Below are 18,061 nucleotides of genomic sequence, written 5' to 3'. Positions count from 1 at the left end.
ATAACTGTAGAACATACATACCCTTTGCATCACAGCCATGAAGTTATACAGAGGGGCAGTCATCTTTCGGCAAGTAACTTCTGCAAGCATCTGAAATTTACTGCTAGGCAAAGGCTGTTTATAGCCTTTTGGAGCAATGCATAGTTTAGTCACAGCAGCTAAACTCTTATAAAGCTTTGAAGCCACTCTTAAGAAATGTTCTGCTGGGGAAGCTTTGGAAAACAACAAAGACAAATTTCAGAATGCTAGGCACTTGACAATAAAATGAAAGAGAACCAATCAACTATAAGGAATGCAGTTTTAGTACTTACTTCGAAGACTCATCTCTGTGAAGAGAGAGAGCATGTGAACAAGAGATTCAACTCTAGTGTGCAATGTTTCCTCCAAAATGGCTCTTGAAACATTTGCTCGTCTTTGGTTGTCCGTATTAGCATCTAAAAGTGGCAAGTTTCCAGCTACAAGAGAAGCTTTCAGTTTTGAGATAAGCCAGTCCACATCAACTAAAGTAGCCTCAGCAAGTTGCAATAACAGAGTAGCAATACCATTACTTGTTGAGGCATTTATAGTCACATATACATCTGACAAATCTATGGGATCTCTTTCCTCTGACCCCATGACCTTCAACAACTCAGAAGCCATTCTTTGGCCTATAGTAAGATCTAATGGTGGAATGCTTAGGTAGAGTGCCAATGTGGCCAAGGCTCGGGCTGCCCCATTGTGCATTACCTTCATACTTCTGCATGTCATCTCGGCCCAAGTACCATGCAGCTTTCTAAGATGCAAAGGTAATTTGCCTCCCAAAAATAATGCAGTGCCAGTGAGCACCTGAGAAGGATGACAAATATAAATATTACAAATATTCAAAAAAGATATAGCAACCCAGATGTAAACTTCTGAAACCCCAGAACTTCAAAATATTCATCTATATAAAGGTCAAACCAATCAAAATATGTGATGGGACTCTAAATTCATGGAAAGATACTTGCTTTTCAAAGTGTTTCAGATGTCATTCTGCCAAGTTATCTTGATAGCTTTGATTGCATGTGTGATTCATGTCTAAGATAACACTGCTCTGAAAGTCAAATGTGATTGCCTCTAGGAGGAATACTTAAACTTGTATTCAAGAATAAAAGAGCATGGATACCGGCCATTTATAACAAATCAAGGGTAAGATATATTCAGCAACTTTATCTTTACACCAAGAGGTGTTCTAGAGTGGCAGCAAGGTCTGGAGCATCATGTTGTGACCGTGTACATAAAAACAAAAACATAGCCAACATTTTATTTTATTTTTTTAAACTATAACTATGAAATAACCCTTAAGTTAATATTAAGTAAACTAAAACATAATAGACTCTTTAAGTGAATAAAAATAAACAACGTAAAATAAAACAAAATAATTCTTAAATAGTTCTAGAGTAGAGTAATAAAAATTAACTTTGAAGTAAATAAAATAAGAATGACTTGTGTCTAGTTGAAACTGCTCTAAACTATTTAACGTAACCTTGCCCAGTAATTCTAGAAGGAATATGTTTTAGCTAAGGATAAAAGGGTATATGTGAATTATTGTATATTCGTAAAAAATATTCCTAAGAGATTTGACCGCCTTCTAGTTAAGAATCAAGCTGAAAAGATATTATTGTCAAATATCCAGTTTCTGCTTGCATAGAGATGTCATAACAAGCAGGATTGACAAACAGAGCACAGCATGCTATCCAATTCAGAAGAGTTGACATATATTTGCATTATTAACAGATAGCTGCAGCCATATAACATACATCAAATTCATCTAGCCTTCAAATATTCAGTCCCCCTTGAGGCACTGCACATGACTGGATAGCAATCAAAGAAATTTTGCATAGGATGCACAAACACAGTACAGTTTCTATGAAAAAATATTTTCCAGGATAAAACTGAAAATCAAACACCATCTCTATCAATTCACTGTAAAGAAAGCACTAATGCAATCTCACAATATGAATCAAGTACCCCACCGACCCCCAATTAAGGGATCAATAATATGGATTACCTAGTACCTCGATAGAGGCACCTTCCAAGTGATTGGGTGCAGATGGTCTAGGTCACACCTAAAAGGGGGGTTGGTATTTTGGTTTTATTGGGTCTTTAGAGTTTGGTAAAGAGCCAACCATTAAAGAACTAGCAATATGGTATAGTTAAACTATGGCAAAATTAAAGACATTAGCCAAGTCCTTGTGGAAATAGACCTTAGATTATGGCTACAAATGTTGACTCTGTATGAGCCATGGAAAGTGGCAATTGAGAGTGAGAAACAGTCAGAGGCATTTGCAAGCTTCTTATTTCTTTTGGAGACTATAAGATTGAGCACACCCCACAAAGAAATTGGTAAGCAGACTTCCTCATTAAACATGCTTCATCCAAGGAAAGAAATGAGGAATCACTAAGACATTTCTTGAAGGCTTAGAGAAGATCTCCTTGACATTGTTGATGAAGCAAAGAGCATACCTTGAGGCATTGGCATTTTCATGACTCTTGAGAAGGTGATCAGCCATTATGAAAACATTAGAAATATAGATTTGGAGAGGGGTGCTAGGTAGGCTCTGTTGGGAATGTTCCATGCCTTGAGAAAAGCAGGACCCACCTCAGGTGGGTGTGCTCATGATTTATCCTATCCCACCAAATTCCTCTTCAACCTCACACTTTGGGCAATGAGGACAGGGATATATGGCAACTGAATTTTTATGGGAACATAAGTTGTTTATCTCATAGAAGCAGATATCTTTAAAATATTACAGTATATCTGATATATCTTTTCTAAGAAGACATTTTCTTGAAAACATCGCAACTTTTTTGTATATCTTGGACCAAAATTTTCACCAATATAAATTATTGGCGATGTGTCACTGGTAATATCAAATTAAATTGCGTTTTTTTCTCTATAAGCATCAGACCTGCAAGTTTTTACTCATTCTATTCTAGAACTTTTATAAACAGGTTATACACCTTGAACAGTGTGAGTAGCTGTTAAGATTTCCACCTGCTATTATTGAATAGAAGTTAGATCTGTTGCCAAGGGGCAATGGCAATTATGGCTGTCATTATTTCAAAAATGAACGTGGTTCTCTATAGTTGTGAAGACACCTGGTATAAGTGGTTATGATTGTTGCCTTTTAACAGCAAACACTGCTGTCATTATTCATGATCATACTATCCTTTGACTTGTCATCGTTGTTGCATCACAAATGTTAGTGTTGTCATTGAATCGCTATCATTCATACTTATCAATGGATATTGTTGTTGTTATTTCAATTGTAAAATAGTTATAAGATCGAGGTAATCGTTTAGGTATTCTCATTGTTACAGATCAGCTGTTCATAATGGCATATCCATTAAGATTGTTGTCATCATTATTGTCTTTTGACATTACTCTTGTAATTGATAATATTCTTATGATCACTGATTAGAAGCATTGTATCATTATTGTGACCTATACATTCTTGATCAGTATGCTGCTCAGTAGCATCCTTATTAGTGCTGTGATCAGTTAAAATGGGCATGAATACTTCTGTCAACATTAAAGACAATATTCCAAAGAGGAGGAGTACAGACAGGGTTACAGAAAGATGCGTGATGCCTTGAATTCTCTCTATGTAATCACTGATGGAATTATGCGTAAGGTGGCTATGGGATTTATTTCAGGCCAAAGTAAATTGAATAAAAAAGCCAAAAAACAGCAGGGCAAGGACAATGCGCAGGAGGGTGAGCAAAATGAGGAAGAGCTGGGTCAAGAGGCATGGCAGGAGCAGATGAAAAGATTGGTCAGAAACTAGGACATCCTCAAGAACAATTAGGCTGCTGTTCGGGTTGGTGTGACTTTGGTGCCGTTTTTCCCATGTTTATAGTTATAGTTAGTTCTGTTAGTGTTATTTTTTTGTATATGATGCAGCAGGTTAATTTAATTGTATTGGGTCTAATTTTTTGGACTATGTGGTTTATAGGGCCTGCATGCCCCCTAAGACTGTTTTAAGTTTGGTTATGAGAACTGTTGTTAATGCTCTTAAGTTCTTAACTACTATAATCAGTTAACTGTTAGTATGGTTAGTTTATATATTAGTCTTTATGGTAGGATTATTTGGGATGCTGTTTTAAGATCTTATGTTTTTTATTACTTCTGAAGGCTAGCTTCTGTGTTTCGTTTGGGCACCTAGCTGTGTGATGCCAGAAGCTGTTTTGTAGCTCTCTGTTTTGCTATTTTGTGAGGATTCAGGGCCCTACCCATGCTAAAGTAATAAAAAACATTAAAGAAAATATTGCTAATCGAAGTGATTGATATGAAACATTGTTAAGACAGAATATTGCTGTCCTGAAATGCCAGACATGAATGTTGCCAGTGCTGTAAACTTAAGAGGTATTTGAAGAGTTTAGGGAGACCTTTGTTGTCAACTTTAGTTAACATTTTGTGTATAGTGTATTCTTTTCAACTCAATAGTTAAAGGGAACGATAGGATCAAAAAGTTGTATTTAACTTAGTTGCATTTTATTGCACTAAAGGTTCATTACTCTTCTGGCAGAGTTATTTATTAACACTGTTAAAGACATTTACATTAAATAATCTGTAGTCCACAATCTCAAAACTAACAAGAAAAAACCATGCATAAATTTGTGATGTACACTCTTGTTTACTTTTACTCTAACTCTCTATGTAATTAGGAAGGCTGCAAACATTAAAACACATCAACTCTTTCTCTCTCTGTTTTTAATTTTACTACATTTTTGGGGTTCCTGATATTTTCCCAATTTTTTTCGAATAATATCCCTAGAAATTGGAAATATCTTTATCTTTTAGAATGCCATTAAATTCCCAAGAGTGATATTTGCTTCTATGGTTTATCTCATTCAACTCACTTCAATTCACTCCTCCAGCAACATCTGCTCACCAACAATTTACAATCATATCTTGTTTATTCCATTTTTACTCTCATCCTAAAGATGAAACAATGCTTTTTCAGTTTTTCTGGTGATGCATTTTATTGAAAAAGTTTGGGGACTTTTCTCCCCTTAAATGGTGCCTCCTAACCATCCCTATCAGTATCTTTGTTATAGGTAGGAAAATCAGTATGCATGAAAATTTGTGTGTTGTAGATTCTGATGAGTGGGCCTGTGTTTGCTTTGTTCTTCATACAACTCATGCTCGTGAGTAACTAAGAGTCTTGTCTAGCTAACTAAATCTTTACCTGGTAGTTTGCAAGGTCAGTTTACCCTCCATATTAAACTCCTTTCTCCGTTTTGTGTGTAGTGATCCTTCTGCTTTATTCCATTCATCTTCAATTGGTAATTTGTTCTCTCATTGTCTTGTTTACCTGTTATAGCTAAATCAAAATGTCATGTCAAGCATTCAAGCATCCGTCCCACTCTCCTTCCCCAAAGGAATATTTAAAAGCCCAAATTTGAGCACAATAAGTCATGCAAATGGGATATGCATTAGTGAAAGCCTCCTCTATGGAAGGCCTTAGGTTGCTGCTCCTTGGTCACAAATACTATGGCTTCTGCAATCTCATTGGTTCACCATTGTTGGCCATACTACTTCCCTTTACAAGCAAAGGAATTATAAATCAATTCACCATCGAAGAATGTTGAGGCAAGGACAAATGAGCACAAAAGAACATGATGCTAATAGAAACCAAGCATCAGGATAATGGATGACAGATTCTGACCGTGCTACAGAGCAGGGAGATAGGAACACGATATTTAGCATGGGACAAGTGTTGAGCTATCCAAGATAATTGCAGATTTTTCGCTCAACTCTTGGAGGCTTTCATAGATCAATACACCACATAAAGTGGTATTGGACTCCTTAGAAGATATATGGAATAAAGATAGTTGGGAAAATGTTGTCAGATTAAGTATATAGTTGCTTTCACTTATTGCCACTTTTTATTCATATATTTTATTCAACCTTTCAATTTTTCTAATTAAAGAAGTGGGTTAATTTTGCAGTAAATACAAGTCATTCGATAGACTAGCATAAATATGATTCAGCTATATATGATGCAAAATATGTTATTATTTTTAAATTGGTATATGTTGTGTGGGGTACATGCAAAACCATGATCAAGAATGATAAGATTATAAAAAAGAGGTAAGATCATCATAGAATTTTAATGAAGGAGAATAGAGAAGGAAGCGCACACACTTACCTAGAATATGTCTTTGTGGGAAAGAGGTAAGTTAAAAAGGGGTATTCATTAACACAGAGAAGAGCTGATATATCTAAGACTAAAACAAAACTATTTTGGAGGGAACCTCAATCAAGAAAAGTAAAAACAGAATAACATAACAGCCATTTGACGGTTTGAATATGTAAAACAACTGTATGAGGAATTAAGAGTTGAGGTCCCTACCCCCCCACATTGGAAAGTCAACACTCACTTTGCAAGAAGTTACGGTAGGGGTTTATAAATGGGTGCAGGAAAGGCTTGTGACATAGTTGAGATTTAGGCTAAATACTTAAAAGGGGGGATGAAAATCCTCAGCCCTTGCATTATAAAAATATTCAACATTATCCAACATGGGTTTCTAAGAGAATAGGTTGCCAACTTAGCAATACCCATTTTTAAGAGTGGGGATATGAAACATCCTTCCAACTATCAAACCATAACAATCAATCCTTTGTTTGCAAAGTTGTTTGGTAGCATGGTCGAACACAAAATCAGCAAGTGGGCAGAAGAAAAAGAAAAGAGAGCAAAAGGGCAAGCAACTTTCAAATCAAAGCACTCAACAATTGATCATGGAATCAACATTAAAACCCTAAAATGAGAAAGAGGATGCTTATTGTTGTTTTGTTGATTTCAAAAAAGATTTTGACAGAGTTCCTACTAATAAGTTATGGTGTAAAATGAAGGATCTTGAAATCCTAGTGCAATTTAGAGTGACTGTCCAAAGGCTCTACAAGAGGTTCGAGTAAGAAATTAATAATCAAACTCAAGAAAGTACTTTAAAAAGCTTTAGGAGCAAGATTGGAGTTAAGGAAGGAAGCTCATTATCTCCTACACTTTTTGACCTATATGTCAAAAAGCTTAGGGAATGGTTGAATTTGAAAGGTGGGAATGGTGTTCTTCTACGAGAATATCTTGTCAATCTTCTTTTGTATGTTGATGGTCTTATTTTGATTGCTAGGTCCCACTCAAAGGTTACGAAAGCATTTGTTTGATAGTATGCAAGTTAATACTAACAAGACCAAGATCATAATCTTCTCCAATAGAAAAAAAAAAGAACCAATACACGATTTATTTTGAAGAAAGTATTCTAGAGGAAGCTATGGAGTATAATCACCTTTGGATTGATTTAAACAAGAAGCTTAATTGGGAAACTTGCAAAAGAAAGCATAATTTGGGAGAGTGGAAAACATTTTTTGCCCTTCAAAATAGATGCAAAGAGATAACAATTTTTGTTGATGGTCTTGAGTTTTGTAGTTCTTTTTCGTTTGTATCCTTTCTCATTTCTTAGGTTGGTAGTTCTGATTAGTATTTTAGTTCTTTCTTACAATTATTTTCTTGCCTCTCTCTCAATTCAACTTTTTTGTGCTCCTCTCTCTTTTGGTTTTTTGGTCCTTTTTCTTCATTCTTGTAAGTTAATCATTGTCATTTTAATTCTCTCCTTTCTTTTTATTTAGTTTATTTCTATCTTTTTTGCTCTCTTGTTGTGCTTTGTTCCATCCATTTAGATTTCTTTGGTTATTTTTCTTCGTTTGTCTCCTTTGCATTTTAATTTTATTTCTTGTTTATTTCCTCTTTTATTGATTTTTAAGTCAATTATTTATTTATTTCCATTTTTTTGACTTTTTATCTTTCGTCCTCTGTTTTTGTTGTTGTTTTATTATTAATTCCTGTCTTCTTTCTTTATTAGTTATCATCTTGTTAACAATTTTGTTTTATTTCTTGTTTGAGGTTTCTTGTTCCTTAGTTAATTTCATTATTGTTATTTTTTGGTTTTTAACCTTATGTCACTTTGTTTTTTATATTTTTCTTCTTTTAGGTCTCTCTTTTTATTTTGGGTGCTTTTCATTTTCTTACTTGTATTGGATCCTTCCTTGGACCTCATGTCATCTCCTCTCTCCCCTCTTCTTTTTCTTTTTATGTGTGGTTCTAGTCTGCAGCTTATAATTTTGTGTTTCTCAGCTGTCTTTATCCTGATGATGGATCATGGAATCTGATCTGAAACGTTGATTCGAAAACTTTTACACAATCGAATCTAGAAATTAGAATCATATCAAATTATGGATTGTGGAAATCTGATATCATTAACTTTATAGAATTCAAACTCTATTTGGGTTATTAGTAATTCTTGTGGTGCTTTATAGTGTGAAATATGGGCTAACAATACTTCAAACACTGAATAGATGCAAATAGAGACAATCCAAAAACGCATGATCACAAGAAAATTCAAGTTAAAAACTTTGATTCCCTATGAGATTCTTCTGGTTGAAACAATTACAATTTCTATTGAACCCCTTGCTATGGTGCTTTTAAGATATCTAAAAAATATCAAACAAATGGAGGCAAACTGCTGGCCTAATGTTGTGCTTAAGGATGGCAATGACATATGGCACATTCACTTGAATGCTTGCCCAAATGATAGCAAAGAAATAAAGGCATTTGTTGTAGATAAGTTTCACAAGTCTATATGGGAAAAAGCACAAGGTAGAGAGAAATATTACCTTGAGGAATTTAACCCCACTTCTAGCCATCAACAAAACACCTATTTAGAAGTCAATATCCCTTGGAAGCAAAGATTCACATAGCCTAGTTGAGGAATAAATCGCATTGTCTTCAAGTGAAACAAGTGCATGGAAAGGTCAAAAGAGGTATCGGAAGAGGAGTGTGTCTTTTGCACAGATGGGATAGTGGGAACAAAAATCACTTTACTTTGGAATGTAGAACTTACAATGATATTCATGTCAAGTATACAAAGACCTCTGGGTCAAATATGCATGTAATTTAGCGACAATTTCATTTCAAGATCTATTCAACGAGGAGATGGTAAAAATGGTATTAAGAAGATACTAAACTCCAAAATCTTGATAATGAACTCCACCTAGGTCACCAAATACGTAAAATTGTGGATACCTTATTAAAAAATTCCAATCTTCAATCCAATTGGCCAAATATTTGCTTAATCCAATTTGTTGTCATGATATCTCAGTCTATGCTTTCCAAAGTTCCTACTTTCCTCTCAAATGAAAGTTTGTAAACTCATCTACAATATTGTGTATCAAAGTCGTTACCTAATGGTCTCTTGATTAGGCCTATTCTCTACAATCATTTGACACAATCATTTTCCTCTAATCAGCTTCATTGATTTGATGTCCATGTCAAATTCTAGTACTCTTGCAATCCATTCTCCTCTTTTTCACCCCAATCCTTGCTAAGTGAGGAGTGACTTCACTACAAAGTTACACACCATCAACATGTGAGAAGGATGTAGAACCTGAATTGCTTTATCGCTTTAAAGAGGGCAATAAGCATGCTTCTCAACCTATGAAAAATAGAATTCATGGTTTCATTTTCTACAACCCCTTAAGGCAATCAGTTGTCAATTCCTTCATGATTCTTCTAAACAAGGAAACATGACAATACGTGTTTAGATGCATAGCTGTAAATAATGAAATATTTCATAAAATCTAGATATAACAACACGAACTTATGCAATAGCATCCTTTGTCTCAACAAAAGTTTTTTTCTTTCATTGCTCCATTTAAAAACAGCCTTTCCTCACATCTTACAAACAAAATGCCCAAACAATTCAACGTTGTCAAGGATCAATCTCCAAAGAAAATAAACTTTGCCAATCAAAGAGTGAACCACCAACTCATTGATCGGCAAGGATAACTCTAGAATTGCCTTAACTCTCTCTAGGCCTATCTTTGTTCTTTTTCTTAGTCTTGTTGAAGTGTTTTTAGGACACTTCGAACACAGAATAAAATACTAAGCATTCTATCCTCTTTTTAAAAAAGAAATCTCATATGCTAAATAATATGATCGAATGAGACAACTCCAAGGTTTACAATGAAAACAATCAGCTTTATGTTGTGGATAGAAACAATGTGTTTGATGTGATCTTGCTAGTAATCACAAAGGGACTTATGCTTATGAACACAACTGGAACGTGGAATCTTACTTAACTTGCTTGGAAAATAAAATATAAAAGAGATGAAGGGTTAGGAAATCTAATCTAATCCTAACAATGTAAGAAATGATTATTGACTTGATGCGACCAATGCATGCTTTGCTTTGCCATGAGGAAACAACTACACAAAGATGGTGCAATCTCCTAACGATAAGAGAACGATTTTCACATCACTTATGCACACCAAAATTATGGACAATGAGCATATAGAAATTGAAGTTAAGCTTTTCAATAACTTCAATCTAACCACACATTGTAACTTGAAATCAACAAATTTCAAGTGGTATGAACATTAGGCTTCACCATTCATCAACAACAATGTCTTCCATTCATCTAATTAACATCTGAAACTTTAGAAGTAGAGACCATGCAACAAGTTGAAATAGCATACAAAATCCACCATATCTTCAATGAAAATAGCATATTTATTCCATCAAGAGTTGGCAACAATCCCCTTTCCTCCTACTCTACTCTAGCTCTAAGTGGTACTGTCTATTAACCTTTTACAAATCAGAGATTTGAACCTTATATAGAGATCTCACTACAATTCAATGGCTTAGATTGATTCAAGATCAATGGTTGAGATTACAAGATGAAACCCCAAATTAGGGTTAGTTACAACTAACTTCCTTCGGCCAATGAAATTATTACAAGGCTTAGGACACATGTCCTTCCTTGAATGTGGACCAATGAGAAAATAGGTTAGGTACATTGGAACTTTGTGCCTCCACATGTGGTAGTTATCCTCCTCAAGTATATTGACCCTGGACGTGCTGACTTGGAATCTCTTGATTGGTTGATGATGACTAAGCGCCAATTTAACATATACACTATGTAGATCATCACAAAGAAGTGTTTATGTTGGGGCAATATCTCTTGATACTCAACATTTCCAAGCCCAATGTAATGATGATGGTACATATTCCCAAATTGCACCATCTTTGGTGATCAAGATTCTAACTTTGATTAACGCATCTAAACCTATCATTCATTCTTGATCACGTTTCACTTTTCCATCTTCATGTTTGGGAATCCTTCTTGTGATGCATATCAAATCTCAACCTTGGAATCTTGACATATTTCCTTCTTTGATGCTCTGTGATCCTACAATTCCTTGTTTTGGACTTGAATTCCTTGATGGAGTTCTTGACGTCCTGTTGCAAAGTCCTTTTCATCCTTGGATTTCCTCTTCTTGAATATTATCTTGCCTAATTATGTGAATCTTGATGTAATTTTGAAAGGTGGAATGTCCTTGATGTAGGACCTAAATTGTAGAATGTATCTTTGATATCCTCATCCTCACTTTGATCCTAAAAACTCCTCGATTTTCCTTGACATAGTATCATCTAAATGACATCTTGAATGTCTCTGACTTTGACTTAGGATCTTGGATTTTTGAAGGAAATTCAAGATAGTTGTAATGGTATCCCTCTTTTTGTTGATCCTTACATTTGCTTCATTGAGGTGTTTCTCCCTTGATGCCTCCTTGCATATTGATGTAATCTCGAAAGGCCTCAATGTCATTCTTAATTGGTTCCTTCCTTTGCTTGTCAATATTTAACCTCCTCCTTGCATTGTAATACTTGTTATAATATATTGATTCCTTGAGATATTCCTCTTCATGTTGTAATGCAAGCCTTGAATGTTCCTCCTTCATTCCATCAATCTTGAAAAAGAAAGAGAAGACACCTTGGATTAAAATGCAAGAAATTGATGATAGGACAATTTAAATTGTACATCTTGCATTCTTAGTTTATGTTGAAGAATTTCCCATGACAATCAAAGTGGTGCGTGATTTCCACATGTTTTAGGACAAGTAGGCATATCTCCCCTTAGCACAAGGACTCGAGCCGGTTTCCATAGTAGTCAAGAACAACAAGGCGGGTTTGAGATATGCCCATGGACATGTAAGAGCACATTTTCACCTTAGTCAAGCACAAATAGAGGGCGTGAATTCATAGTTCTCAAGGACAAAGTTGGGCGCATTTTAGATGTGTTTAGGGACTAGGAAGAGCACGCTTTAGATGTTGTGAGGGACTACCTTGAGTGCAAATGAGATATACTAAGCACAATGCATATCTTAAGCATTTTTTCTGATTTTGTTCTTACTTATTTTATGCATGTTTTCCCAAAATTACTATCGGGTCCAATTTTTCCACCAAAGTAACTAGTTCTTTTAATTTCACTTTCACTTGATTTTTCACTTGACATAATGCATCAATGGGGCATTTTTTGCACTTTGAGTTTCATCTTCTTTTTTCTAAAATCTGATTGCCCCAATGCATTCAGCTTTAAAAACTAATTGTTCCCATAATTTTTTGTCAAATTCCAATAAACTTAAAGTGCACCTCATGGAACTGTTGGAACTTTTGCCATTTGGTACAAAAATACAGTTGTTGCACCTAAAAACACTTATTATTCTTTCTTTTTCATTTTCCTTACTATTTGGCACATTGATGAAGCATTTTTGGCACTTTGAGTCCAGGCAACTTTCCAAAATCCAATTGCTCTACCAGACTCAGATTGATAAACCCATCCACATGTAAATTTTTATCAAATTCCAAAAAAGTTGATTTTTAACTTTTTGTTGTGCTTGGTGGAGATCTTGCAGCTCAAATCTCTTCAAATTTCTTTTGTTTTCAATCTTTACTTGCATTATAATGACAATGAAGAAATTTTGCAGCAATTTTATCAGCTCCATACACATCCTAATCACAAAAAATGACACAAATTGGCATACCAAACAATCAAAACAAGGTGTAATATTACTACTAACAATGTTGAACAAAGTCATTTCAATAGAGGTACAACAAAAGGCTACCCTTCGAGGCATAATGGTGAGCAATCAAAACATTGTTAAGGTTTCTGCTAAAACTATGTCTACCATGGTTAGCAAGTTAGAGAAATCTCATATGGAAAGGACTGCAGTGGATGTGGACAAGGATATGGTTGCTGGTGCAAAAGATTTGGGTCCTCCAGGTAAGCGTACTCAAGCTAGCCTAAAGAAGAGAGTCACTGAAGTGCCCCAAGATGTTGCCAAGAAGATGCATCAACTAAGTGCTAATGTTGCTGAGAATCTTAAAAATTTGGGTTGATTTTTTGTTTCTCTTGTTGTGTCGGTGCTGGTAGGTTGTTGGCTTTTTGTTGTCTTAGCGGGTTGGGCGGTCTTTTTTGTTTGTATCTTCCGTCTCTCAGCCCAGTGGGGTTTTGTCTGTTGGTTTTGTTCTGTATGGGCTTTAAATGATTCATCTTATGTAATCTTGATGTAAAGGGTTTCGGGTCCCTTCAAAACCTGTTTTTTCCGTAATCAAAAACAAAAGGCAATAGGCCAAGATTGCTATTTAAAATCGGCAATCTTAAAGGGAAATCAAGCATGCTTCGACAGTGGAATCCCACACTTCCATTGCTTTGTCACCATAGAACTTTTTCATTGACTCCCAATCCTAAAGGGTATTGACATAAAAGGTGGAAATTACCCTTCCTTTGTTGAGAACTTGATTCCAAAAACAAAACAAGGTACTATGGTTGAACTACAAGATATCCTTAAATCCCTCAACAAGAAGGTGGTGATGTAAAAAGCTCAACATGGGTCTTCTTTTGTTGTTGGTTTACAAGAGGCTTTGAAAAGTGTTCAATGTTGATTTTTCTTTGTTGATACCACTGTTAGCATTTTCAATGCATTTAAAGGACTAAAACAGAAAAGGATGGAACTAAGATAAATATTTGATTTTCCTTCCTAGCATGTGTCCAAGTATCAACAACTCAAGGAAGTTCGGCACAAATTCAATTCCATCAAATTATTGTGCTACATGTCAAACCTTACTTTGCAACACATGTATCATAACTAACATTTGGCGAGTGGAATAGATTTCATGACTTAGTAGAACATCGAGTGAAAATCTGAAATGGAGGGAAAATATTTCACATTTGTCATTCCAATGCACTTTGATTGCTTAAGAGAAGGGTTGTTCCTTATTTATCCAACCTACCCAAAAATTTGGGCAAGAGAAGAGAAAATCCCCCTCTCCCACCTTGTGAGGCACTTGTCAACATAAAAGAAGAACCTTAGAAAAAAATGTTTGTGGTAAGGTACATAGACTTGCACAAATGGAGTAGTTCATATGTGTGAGCATAGTCAAGGGGAAGAAAGCACAAGTAAGGAAATGCAACACTATACTTACTGTTGACGAGTCTAAAATTGCGGAACTACGACTTCATCCGGCCAACGCAGAATAGAATGCTAAGTATCCTATCCTCTCTTGAGATAAGGAAATCCCTAATGCTGTTTTAAATTGATCAATGAGGGATGACCTCAAGGTTTCGGTTGTCAGGTCTTGACTACAGGATAGCTCAGCGGTTGATGTGTTTTGCTAGAAACACAAAGGGGACTTACGGTTAGACGGAATTGGTTTCGCACAAGTTCCCTAAAATCTTACAGTCTCATTTCATCTGATTTGCTTTTAACTTGATGCTACTTCAGCTTGACTTGCAGGGGAAAGAGCAAACGTTCTGGCTTGAGATTCAGGGTTTGAATGTTTTGACGATTGCTAATCTTTCGAAAATGCACTTGGAAAAGAGTGTTGTTCAAATTCAGACTTGAATTTCCAAAATTTCCCTAAGTCTGAAATTCCAGTCTAAAGGCTGATTTCCCTAGCTGGTTGTTGTTGCATGCCATGCTTGATGTTTTCTAAAATCATAACCCACAAAGCTTCACTCTCTCACCCACACTCTAACCCTTGTCTAACTATCATGACCAATTTTGCACAAATTTAATGACTTAAAGGAGAAAATCGAACTTACCTAGTGGAAAGCCTTGCCTAACGTAGAATGACCTTCGGCCAAATGCCGATGTTTGTAATTTGAAACTCTGGGCGTTCTAGCGGATAAGGTGGTTAACCCCCCGATTTCTTCAAACTTCGACCTTAGGCAATTTTGGCAAAGCTCTCAAAGTTAAAATGCCCCTTCTCTTGTCCACGCGATTTCTTCAAACTTCAAGACTTAGGAGGGTTTTATGCGATTTCGGCTTGCAAGGCCCTTTTGCAAACTTTGAAAATGCCTTCCCTAAATCTCACGCGACTTCGATCTTTCTTGGTTTAATGCGACTTTATGCTTGCAAGGAGATTTCAGGAGTCTGATATCTTATGAAAATGCCTTCCTCCTATTTGCACTTCGCGGTTTTCCGACTGCGGAGGGTTTTTGCAAATTTTTAAAGATTAAACGCCTTACTTGCGATTTCGGCCTGCAAGGCCCTTTCGCAAACTTTGAAAACGCCTTCTTTTCCCTAACTTCGCGTTTTCGGCCTACGGAAGGCATTTGCAAATTTTAAAGTTTAATAGCCTCACACTTCTTTTCGCATTTTCGGGTTGAAAGGCCCTTTTGCCAAATTATAAAGTTAAACACCTTACTTCATCCCTTGCGCGACTTTGGCTTGAGAAGACTTTTGCAAATAAAACATAACGCCTCTTTTATCCGTCTTCGCGATTTTCGGACTTAGGAGGGTTTTGCAAACTTTTTAAGTTTAACACCTTTTACTTACCTTTCGCATTTTCGGGCTGAAAGGCCCTTTTGCCAAATTACAAAGGTTTAATGAAAACGCCCTTTTTCACGTGATTTCACGATTTCGTATTACGGAAGGTTTTTTGCAAAGGTTTAAAGATTAACGCCTCTCTTTCTCCCTCCGCGATTTCGGCCTAAGGAGGCCTTTTGCAAATAAAGCTAATCACCTTACTTCAAAAATCACGCGATTTTTCATTTTCGGGTTTAGAGACCATTTTGCAATTTTTAAAAGTTAATTTCGGCCTAAAAGGCCTTTTTGCAAAACTCATGAATAATTGACATTTTTGCCTTCTTAGCCGATTTTTTCAAACTTATGCACATTTTTTGCAAGTCGGGTACTTAGGCGATTTTCAAATTTACATCTCCCTTTTGTAATTCGGCCAACTTAGCCGAAATTCAAACTTATGCCGAAATAGTCTCCTTTGTGAGAATTTTGAACATTAAAATTACGAGACTTTCTGACATTTTCTCCTTCTTCGCACTCACCCTTTGCCTTGCAATTTAAATTAAAAACGCCCTATCTCTTCACATGGTTCATGATTCAACCTTCTCTTCACAAACGGGATCATGCTTGACATTTGACAAGAACTACTCAGGACTAAGGAAGTGGGCAGGCTTACTCTACTGCAGGATCATTTCCTCATACTTATAACTGTTGCATCTCCATGGCGAATAAAAATCAAAATCCCACACCGAGGGCAAGAAGAAAACCAAAAAAGAAAGGGGGGGACCTGTTGATGTGTTTTTCATGCACATGCCGACACAGAATAAAATACCAAGGTATCTTATCCTCTCTTGAACAAAGTTTCCCCGAATGCTGAAGATTTCGCCGAAGGATCAATCGAGGCAACTCCAAGGTTCTTATATGTAGGTTCTCTACTTGTGGATAAGCTCTTGTGGTATGATGTGATTATGCTGGAATCACAAGGGGACTAACATTTGACTGCCTGAGCGAATGATTTGCTGGAACTCGAGTCCTATCTACTAGCTAGAAGATAAAGAAATATCAAAAGATGAAAGGTTTAGAAAGTCTACTCTAAGACCTAGAATACGAGAAGATGGATGAATGACTAGTTGGAGTCCTACTGGGCTGGGTCTCACCATCAAGTTAAACAATTCCACACCAACTCAGTGCGATCTTCTAAGGGATGCTTCGAATATATTCAAATCGTACACCATCATACATTGATCACCATTCAAGTTAATGCGTGAACAATAGACGCATAATGACTTGAGATTAAACTCATTCCATGCCAGTTGACCACGCATGGCACACTTACAATCAGCAGGAGGCTAGTGGTTTGGACTAGGCGGATTCCACGTGAGTGCATTCAATAACTTCCTTCATCCAATCTAATTATTTACCATCTAAAATGAAGATTCAACAAGAGACCATGCATATTGCAAAGAAACAACACATTTCACCATAACTTCAATGAAAAATGGAGTTCATTTACAATCAAGGCAACAATTCCTTGCCTTCTCTTCCTAATCTACTCTAATTGCTATTCTATTTGCTATTCTAACCTCTATGAACTGACTATTAACTATTAACCCTTACAAATAAGGAGCCAAGGCTTTATATAGAGAACCCTTTACAAACAGACGGCTCTGATCATCTTAGAATCAATGGCTAGGATTACAAGACAAAAAACCCTAATTAGGGTTTGTTACAACAAACTTCCTCTAGCCAATGAGAAAATTACATTCCAAGAGTGTGGACCAATAGGAAGCAGGGGTAGGTACACCGAATTTTGTGCCGCCTTTGATAGATTAGATACATTGAATTTTGTCATGTTGAGGTGGACCAATCTGAACAGAGGAATGATGACTGGGATGCCACCTTGCCTAATGCTTGTGACTCAATTGATCCTCCTCTGCCTTTGATATGATGAATGATGTACTTCCTTTGCTTGCCCGGGCTTCCTTATTGTCAAGTCTTCCTTCTCCAGCAGCATATCTCGCCCTGAAGTGCAGGCAAAGCCTTTCTTTGTCATCTTGTGGTAGAATGAGGTCTTGAGGATAACTTGAACTCCTTGAACACCCCTAGTCTTCCAAGGCTTCAAAGCACCTTGAGTCCTCCCTTTGTGCATGTGGAACGTCCTTGATGATTATGGACTAGAAGAGGTCGTCCTTGCCCTGGCGTGGTCTTCTTCCATCTGCAAAACCAACCAAAAGGTGATTAAGGACACATAATGAATTCATTTCAACATAGCATTTTCCACCTTAAATCATTAATGAGAAGACATCAAAATGAAGTTTGCTCAATATCCTTTCCAAGGAAAGGCCCTATTAGAATTTCACTCTGAACCTTTGGAAGGGTTAGGAGCGAAATTTGCAT

The 18,061-nt window shown here is 36.3% G+C and overlaps 1 protein-coding gene across 1 annotated transcript in view; it reads right to left on the bottom strand.

Moving 5' to 3' along the window:
- LOC131044666 (uncharacterized) overlaps window positions 1-18,061 on the bottom strand; it is a 101,697-nt gene that overhangs the window by 784 nt on the left and 82,852 nt on the right. The window contains exons 12-13 of the mRNA XM_057978037.2: window positions 312-825; window positions 22-212 (exon numbers count right to left, since the gene is read on the bottom strand). Coding sequence (XP_057834020.1) covers window positions 22-212; window positions 312-825 — 705 coding nt within the window. The remainder of the gene's footprint in view (window positions 1-21; window positions 213-311; window positions 826-18,061) is intronic.

Source organism: Cryptomeria japonica, chromosome 2 (genome assembly GCF_030272615.1).
Source record: "Cryptomeria japonica chromosome 2, Sugi_1.0, whole genome shotgun sequence".
Taxonomy (NCBI): Eukaryota; Viridiplantae; Streptophyta; class Pinopsida; order Cupressales; family Cupressaceae; genus Cryptomeria; species Cryptomeria japonica.
The sequence above is the reverse complement of the archived record's forward strand: the minus strand, read 5'-3'. Positions and strand labels throughout refer to the sequence as shown.